Source organism: Phyllobates terribilis, unplaced genomic scaffold (genome assembly GCF_046119375.1).
Source record: "Phyllobates terribilis strain yellow unplaced genomic scaffold, ASM4611937v1 Scaffold_30__1_contigs__length_15301838, whole genome shotgun sequence".
NCBI classification, from domain to species: Eukaryota; Metazoa; Chordata; class Amphibia; order Anura; family Dendrobatidae; genus Phyllobates; species Phyllobates terribilis.
Window position 1 is genome coordinate 5,601,056 of NW_027362790.1, and position 9,611 is coordinate 5,610,666.

Below are 9,611 nucleotides of genomic sequence, written 5' to 3' on the forward strand. Positions count from 1 at the left end.
CGCTTTCTCTTACAGACCCATCAGAACATTTCTTCAAGTGATTTTCTCACTTGTCAGCACTTTCTACGTACGCTGTCATTTGGCTTTGTAGTTTACAGATTGGGGCAGCGTCTTCTAATCCCAGGGGGCAGGTGGATCCTCCAGGTTGTAAGTTCTATAGAAAAGGGCTTTCACAATTACACAAAGTAAATTGAATATTTTTGGATGGAGGAGAATGTTGAGGTCTAGCGGCAAAATGGTGATCACACGACTGTGATACGGCCGGACTACACGACTGATAAAGCAGCCACAGCCGGTGACAGAAGAATCTGTGACATCTCTGCATTTAGTGGTTACTACTCACCTGGGTAGTCATATGTAGGAATCTCCTCTTTACACCGCTCATCACCCCTCATATATGTTTCTGTAGAATTAATATGGGTCAGATCTTCACCCTGAAACAAATATTGTAAAACTCACAGACAGATGGAGAAGTCCCATCTATGATCAGCTCTAATCCTGCCATCTCCACCGGTCTCATTACACAAGTATAGAACATATAATCCTGGTGGATAAAACAAGACTGAGCACAAGACCTTCACAGCCGTCTACACATCATAGGGGAGATCTCATGACACCTTCTCTCCACCTACCTGATGATCCTGAGGAGCATTGGGATCTTCTTGTTTACAGTCCTGTGGAAGAAGAGGACGGGGACATCTCTCTGGTGTTGTCCTCTTACTGGATAGATCTGGAGGAAACACATACAGGGACTGAATTCATTCTTTCCATACAGATAATTATAGGCCATGTGTATTTAGTCCTGTCTATTACCTGGTGATGTGAGGGGCTGGGGAACCTCCATCATGACGTCCTTGTACACATCTTTGTGTCCTTCTAAATACTCCCACTCCTCCATGGAGAAATAGACAGCGACATCCTGACACCTTATAGGAACCTGACACATACAATGATACCGTCATCTCCCCGATCCCTTCATAGTGTTACTGTATAATGTCCCAGCATTCCCAGCAGTGTCACCTCTCCAGTCAGCAGCTCAATCATCTTGTAGGTGAGTTCTAGGATCTGGTCATTGATGTCCTCATGTATCAGGGGGTGAGGTGGAGGCCCCGTGATTAATCTCTGGTTATGGAGAGACACATTAATAAATCTCACTACAGACATTTCCAGAGTCCTCACCTCTCCAGTTCTGTTCATCTGTAATTCCCATAGATAAGAATGATGTAATGTGACGTCATCAGAATCTCTCACGTCTCCAGTAAGCCGGAAGAGGATCTCTAGGGTGAGGTGTAATATCCTCTCCACCATCTTGTCCCTGTCTATATCCATCTTTGATAGGTAAATCAGGAAAATTTTCTTATATAGACGATCTTCACTGAGAGGATCCGGTATTGTAGACACCTGAACGAGAAGAAGATGAGCCGATGTAACATCATAAAAATCCTGTATAATAATACAATTACTGGAGATAATAAGGGAAACATATGAGGAGATTTATTATTTTTTATTTAGTTTTTTCTTTACATCTAGTAATAAAACCTATATATTTTAGGCCACAGACAACAAGAGATTTCTTCCTCGAAGTCTGCAGCTGAATATGTTTCTCATAGACTCACCTTCCATAATTCTCGTCTCATTTTCCGTCACTGGAATTGGCATTAGCAATAATGCAGGAGATATTTATTTCACGTGACATGAGAAATAACTAATTCATGATGAGGCAACATCTTCTACTACGGATCTAAAACCATATTTGGAGACAGTCCGTCACTGACTACATCTCCACTGGCCGTCTGTATGAATATTTCCCGTCTTCCCCAGACTGTAATCTTCTATCAAGTTAGATCTCATGTCTGATTCACACACAGAAGTTTGAGGCTTTTATAAGAGCTGTTTTGTTTGCACAAATGCCGCGGACAGAAATTATTTGATACTAAAGTCTACATGTACAGTGTATTATGGGTTCTATTTCTAGCCTTAGGCTTTCTTATAATACAAGAAAAAAAACAGAAAAAAAGCAGATATTAAAAGGTTTCAAAAGAAAATTTGCACCAACAATTCTTGTAAAAAGAAAAAACATGCAAAAAGTAGAAGACACATTTTGTAATTTTTTAACATGTTATGAACTCTTTTGGGCACCAGAACATAGATGTACACCTCAGGGATGGCACAGGTGCGGCTGCAATAAAATCCCTGGCAGTTTAACCACTTGCTCCTGCAAAAAGCAAACAAGGCATCTAAGAAGGTGTGACAGAGTTCAGCTGAATGCCCTCCTCCCCCAAGTACTGGGCCTGTAATGTACAAAAGTCTATTAGGCCGGGCCAGAGGCAGAGTTCCATAACTTACTTTTTAACGCCTCCATAAACATTAGACTAAAGTTACATGGAAGCACTGATTTTGGTCGACTATATAATGTATTTGGGGACCTCCCTACAGATGCAGTCAGTCATACAAACCACAGGAAAGCTGGAATATTTGTGTATGGGGGAGTCTGGAGAGATAGCCATCTGCCAAATGATCCTTCAGCCAACACTTATCTCATGTGTATGGGGCAGTTAGTATTACACTGACAGGCAGTGATAATACACGGCACTACAGTAGTATAGTGCATCACCTGAGCAATCAAAGGCTTCGGTGTTGTATCATCGCACTAATGAGAATTATTTTAAAAAGTTTATAAAAAAGGTTTAAAAAAAGTTTTAAAGTGAAAATATCAGTTTTAGCAAAAATAAATATTTGTCACTATAAGGAAAACATGCATATAATGAGAAAATGGAGAGGGAGGTCAGCTCACTGTTTATTTAATGCACCTTGTCTGAAGAACACAGCATGGAGCCGCCCTGCCTAAGGGGCATAATGGGGGCATTACACTGTGTGGGGGGGCATGATGCATACTGCATAAGGGGCATAATGGGGGCATTACACTGTGTGGGGGGGCATCATACATACTGCATAAGGGGCATAATGGGGGCATTACACTGTGTGGGGGCATCATACATCTTGCATAAGGGGCATAATGGGGGCATTACACTGTGTGGGGGGCATCATACATACTGCATAAGGGGCATAATGGGGGCATTACACTGTGTGGGGGGCATCATACATACTGCATAAAGGGCATAATGGGGGCATTACACTGTGTGGGGACATCATACATACTGCATAAGGGGCATAATGGGGGCATTACACTGTGTGGGGGCATCATACATCCTCCATAAGGGGCATAATGGGGGCAATACACTGTGTGGGGGGCATCTTATATCCTGCATTAGGAGCATAATGGGGGCATTACACTGTGTGGGGGCATCATACATACTGCATAAGGGGCATAATGGGGGCATTACACTGTGTGGGGACATCATACATTCTGCATAAAGGGCATAATGGGGTCATTACACTATGTGGGGGCATCATACATACTGCATAAGGGGCATAATGGGGGCATTACAATGTGTGGGGGGCATCTTATATCCTGCATTAGGAGCATAATGGGGGAATTACACTGTGTGGGGGAATCATACATACTGCATAAGGGGCATAATGGGGGCATTACACTGTGGGGACATCATACATTCTGCATAAGGGGCATAATGGGGGCATTGCACTGTATGGGGGCATCATACATCCTGCATAAAGGGCATAATGGGGGCATTACACTGTGTGGGGGCATCATACATCCTGCATAAGGGGCATAATGGGGGCATTACACTGTGTGGGGGCATCATATATACTGCATAAGGGGCATAATAGAGGCATTACACTGTGTGGGGGCATCATACATACTGCATAAGGGGTATGATGGGGGCATTACACTGTGGGGATATCATACATCCTGCATAAAGGGCATAATGGGGGCATTACAATGTGTGGGGGGCATCTTATATCCTGCATTAGGAGCATTACACTGTGTGGGGGCATCATACATACTGTATAAGGGGCATAATGGGAACATTACACTGTGTGGGGCATCATACATCCTGCATAAGGAGCATAATGGGGGCATTGCACTTTGTGGGAGCATCATACATCCTGCATAAGGGGCATAATAGAGGCATTACACTGTGTGGGGGCATCATACATACTGCATAAGGGGCATAATAGAGGCATTACACTGTGTGGGGGCATCATACATACTGCATAAAGGGCATAATGGGGGCATTACAATGTGTGGGGGGCATCTTATATCCTGCATTAGGAGCATAATGGGGGCATTACACTGTGTGGGGGAATCATACATACTGCATAAGGGGCATTACACTGTGTGGGGGCATCATACATACTGTATAAGGGGCACAATGGGAACATTACACTGTGTGGGGCATCATACATCCTGCATAAGGAGCATAATGGGGGCATTACACTGTGTGGGGCATCATACATCCTGCATAAGGGGTATAATGGGGGCATTACACTGTGGGGACATCATACATTCTGCATAAGGGGCATAATGGGGGCATTGCACTGTGTGGGGGCATCATACATCCTGCATAAGGGGCATAATGGGGGCATTACACTGTGTGGGGGCATCATACATCCTGCACAAGGGGCATAATGGGGGAATCGTACATCCAGCATAATGGGCGTAATGGGGGCATTACACTGTGTGGGGGAATCATACATACTGCATAAGGGGGATAATGGGGGCATTACAATGTGTGAGGGCATCATACATCCTGCATAAGGGGCATAATGGTGGAATCGTACATCCAGCATAATGGGCGTAATGGGGGCATTACACTGTGTGGGGGAATCATACATACTGCATAAGGGGCATAATGGGGGCATTACACTGTGTGGAGGCATCATACATAATGTATTAGGGGCATAATGGGGGCATTACACTGTGTGGGGGGCATCATACATACTGCATAAGGGGCATAATGGGGGCATTACACTGTGTGGGGGCATCATACATCCTGTATAAGGGGCATAATGGGGGCATTACACTGTGTGGGGGCATAATACATCCTGTATAAGGGGCATAATGGGGGTATTACACTGTGTGGGGGCATCATACATACTGCATAAGGGGCATAATGGGGGCATTACACATCCTGTATAAGGGGCATAATGGGGGCATTACACATCCTGTATAAGGGGCAAAATGGGGGTATTACACTGTGTGGGGGCATCATACATACAGCATAAGGGGCATAATGGGGGCATTACACTGTGTGGGGGCATCATACATCCTGCATAAGGGGCATAATGGGGGCATCACACTGTGTGGGGGGCATCATACATCCTGCATAAGGGGCATAATGGGGGCATTACACTGTGTGGGGGCATCATACATAATGTATTAGGGTCATAATGGGGGAATCGTACATCGTGCATAATGGGCGTAATGGGGGCATTACACTGTGTGGGGGAATCATACATACTGCATAAGGGGCATAATGGGGGCATTACACTGTGTGGGGGCATCATACATAATGTATTAGGGGCATAATGGGGGCATTACACTGTGTGGGGGGCATCATACATACTGCATAAGGGGCATAATGGGGGCATTACACTGTGTGGGGGCATCATACATACTGCATAAGGAGCATAATGGGGGCATTACACTGTGTGGTGGCATCATACATCCTGCATAAGGGGCATAATGGGGGCATTACACTGTGTGGGGGCATCATACATCCTGTATAAGGGGCATAATGGGGGCATTACACTGTGTGGGGGCAACATACATCCTGCATAAGGGGCATAATGGGGGCATTACACTGTGTGGGGGCATCATACATCCTGCATAAGGGGCATAATGGGGGCATTACACTGTGTGGGGGCATCATACATACTGCATAAGGGGATAAAAGAGGCATTACACTGTGTGGGGGCATCATACATACTGCATAAGGGGCATAATAGAGGCATTACACTGTGTGGGGGCATCATACATACTGCATAAGGGGTATAATGGGGGCATTACACTGTGGGGATATCATACATTCTGCATAAAGGGCATAATGGGGGCATTACAATGTGTGGGGGGCATCTTATATCCTGCATTAGGAGCATAATGGGGGCATCATACATACTGTATAAGGGGCATAATGGGAACATTACACTGTGTGGGGCATCATACATCCTGCATAAGGAGCATAATGGGGGCATTATACTGTGTGGGGCATCATACATCCGGCATAAGGGGTATAATGGGGGCATTACACTGTGGGGACATCATACATTCTGCATAAGGGGCATAATGGGGGCATTGCACTGTGAGGGGGCATCATACATCCTGCATAAGGGGCATAATGGGGGCATTGCACTGTGTGGGGGCATCATACATCCTGCATAAGGGGCATAATGGGGGCATTACACTGTGTGGGGGCATCATACATCCTGCATAAGGGGTATAATAGAGGCATTACACTGTGTGGGGGCATCATACATACTGCATAAGGGGCATAATAGAGGCATTACACTGTGTGGGGGCATCATACATACTGCATAAGGGGTATAATGGGGGCATTACACTGTGCGGACATCATACATTCTGCATAAAGGGCATAATGGGGGCATTACAATGTGTGGGGGCATCATACATCCTGTATAAGGGGCATAATGGGGGCATTACACTGTGTGGGGGCAACATACATCCTGCATAAGGGGCATAATGGGGGCATTACACTGTGTGGGGGCAACATACATCCTGCATAAGGGGCATAATGGGGGCATTACACTGTGTGGGGGCATCATACATCCTGCATAAGGGGCATAATGGGGGCATTACACTGTGTGGGGGCATCATACATCCTGAATAAGGGGCATAATGGGGGCATTACACTGTGTGGGGGCATCATACATACTGTATAAGGGGCATAATGGGGGCATTACACTGTGTGGGGGCATCATACATCCTGCATAAGGGGCATAATGGGGGCATTACACTGTGTGGGGGCATCATACATCCTGCATAAGGGGCATAATGGGGGCATTACACTGTAGGGGGCATCATACATCCTGTATAAGGGGCATAATGGGGGCATTACACTGTGTGGGGGCATCATACATCCTGCATAAGGGGCATAATGGGGGCATTACACTGTGTGGGGGCATCATACATCCTGCATAAGGGGCATAATGGGGGCATTACACTGTGTGGGGGCATCATACATACTGCATAAGGGGATAATAGAGGCATTACACTGTGTGGGGGCATCATACATACTGCATAAGGGGCATAATAGAGGCATTACACTGTGTGGGGGCATCATACATACTGCATAAGGGGTATAATGGGGGCATTACACTGTGGGGATATCATACATTCTGCATAAAGGGCATAATGGGGGCATTACAATGTGTGGGGGGCATCTTATATCCTGCATTAGGAGCATAATGGGGGCATTACACTGTGTGGGGGCATCATACATACTGTATAAGGGGCATAATGGGAACATTACACTGTGTGGGGCATCATACATCCTGCGTAAGGAGCATAATGGGGGCATTACACTGTGTGGGGCATCATACATCCGGCATAAGGGGTATAATGGGGGCATTACACTGTGGGGACATCATACATTCTGCATAAGTGGCGTAATGGGGGCATTGCACTGTGTGGGGGCATCATACATCCTGCATAAGGGGCATAATGGGGGCATTACACTGTGTGGGGGCATCATACATCCTGCATAAGGGGTATAATAGAGGCATTACACTGTGTGGGGGCATCATACATACTGCATAAGGGGCATAATAGAGGCATTACACTGTGTGGGGGCATCATACATACTGCATAAGGGGTATAATGGGGGCATTACACTGCGGACATCATATATTCTGCATAAAGGGCATAATGGGGGCATTACAATGTGTGGGGGCATCATACATCCTGTATAAGGGGCATAATGGGGGCATTACACTGTGTGGGGGCAACATACATACTGCATAAGGGGGATAATGGGGACATTACACTGTGTGAGGGCATCATACATCCTGCATAAGGGGCATAATGGGGGAATCGTACATCCAGCATAATGGGCGTAATGGGGGCATTACACTGTGTGGGGGAATCATACATACTGCTTAAGGGGCATAATGGGGGCATTACACTGTGTGGAGGCATCATACATAATGTATTAGGGGCATAATGGGGGCATTACACTGTGTGGGGGGCATCATACATACTGCATAAGGGGCATAATGGGGGCATTACACTGTGTGGGGGCATCATACATACAGCATAAGGGGCATAATGGGGGCATTACACTGTGTGGGGGCATCATACATCCTGTATAAGGGGCATAATGGGGGCATTACACTGTGTGGGGGCATAAAACATCCTGTATAAGGGGCATAATGGGGGTATTACACTGTGTGGGGGCATCATACATACTGCATAAGGGGCATAATGGGGGCATTACACATCCTGTATAAGGGGCATAATGGGGGCATTACACATCCTGTATAAGGGGCAAAATGGGGGTATTACACTGTGTGGGGGCATCATACATACAGCATAAGGGGCATAATGGGGGCATTACACTGTGTGGGGGCATCATACATCCTGCATAAGGGGCATAATGGGGGCATCACACTGTGTGGGGGGCATCATACATCCTGCATAAGGGGCATAATGGGGGCATTACACTGTGTGGGGCATCATACATCCGGCATAAGGGGTATAATGGGGACATTACACTGTGGGGACATCATACATTCTGCATAAGGGGCATAATGCTGGGGTAACAGTGTGCGTGTTGCTGACGCCAACAAGCTCAACAAACTTATAAAGAAGGCTAGCGCGACGGTGGGCCTACAGCTTGGGACTTTTGAAGAGGTGGTAGAGGATAGGATTAAGAAGAAGTGCAGAGCTATAATGGGCAACAACACACACCCGCTTTATGAACTGTTTGCGAAACAGAAGAGCAAATTCAGCAATCGCCTAATACAACTAAGGTGTAAAAAGGAAAAATACAGGAGATCGTTTGTTCCAACAGCTATGGGGGTGTTTAACAAATGTCTGAAAAGCAATGTCTAAAGCATTCCAAATGTTATGTTATCATATGTGTCATGTTCGAGATCTGTGTTCTGCTGCTGTGATACCGCAATTTCCTCCGGGATAAATAAAGTATATCTTATCTTAATGGGGGCATTGCACTGTGTGGGGGCATCATACATCCTGCATAAGGGGCATAATGGGGGCATTGCACTGTGTGGGGGCATCATACATCCTGCATAAGGGGCATAATGGTGGCATTACACTGTGTGGGGGCATCATACATCCTGCATAAGGGGTATAATAGAGGCATTACACTGTGTGGGGGCATCATACATACTGCATAAGGGGCATAATAGAGGCATTACACTGTGTGGGGGCATCATACATACTGCATAAGGGGTATAATGGGGGCATTACACTGTGCGGACATCATACATTCTGCATAAAGGGCATAATGGGGGCATTACAATGTGTGGGGGCATCATACATCCTGTATAAGGGGCATAATGGGGGCATTACACTGTGTGGGGGCAACATACATCCTGCATAAGGGGCATAATGGGGGCATTACACTGTGTGGGGGCATCATACATCCTGCATAAGGGGCATAATGGGGGCATTACACTGTGTGGGGGCATCATACATCCTGAATAAGGGG

General features: G+C 46.1%; 1 protein-coding gene across 1 annotated transcript; it reads right to left on the minus strand.

The window, feature by feature from the left end:
- Window positions 1-608: 608 nt before the first annotated feature.
- Window positions 609-1,212, minus strand: LOC141178786 (gastrula zinc finger protein XlCGF66.1-like). Its single transcript, XM_073660626.1, has 3 exons — window positions 1,021-1,212; window positions 814-937; window positions 609-730 (listed from the first exon to the last, which is right to left on the minus strand). Exons 1-3 carry the CDS (start codon window positions 1,195-1,197, stop codon window positions 609-611), a joined length of 423 nt encoding a protein of 140 aa, XP_073516727.1. The 5' UTR covers window positions 1,198-1,212.
- Between the last annotated feature and the right edge of the window lie 8,399 nt (window positions 1,213-9,611).

Bases quoted from the DNA above. Each gene is read 5' to 3' on its own strand.
- LOC141178786 (XM_073660626.1), bottom strand. From the start codon at position 1,197: ATGAACAGAACTGGAGAGGTGAGGACTCTGGAAATGTCTGTAGTGAGA. The intron at 938-1,020 runs GTGACACTGCTG...TGTATGTGTCAG, and splicing joins TTGAGCTGCTGACTGGAGAG to GTTCCTATAAGGTGTCAGGA. The intron at 731-813 runs GTAATAGACAGG...TGTTTCCTCCAG, and splicing joins CCAGCCCCTCACATCACCAG to ATCTATCCAGTAAGAGGACA.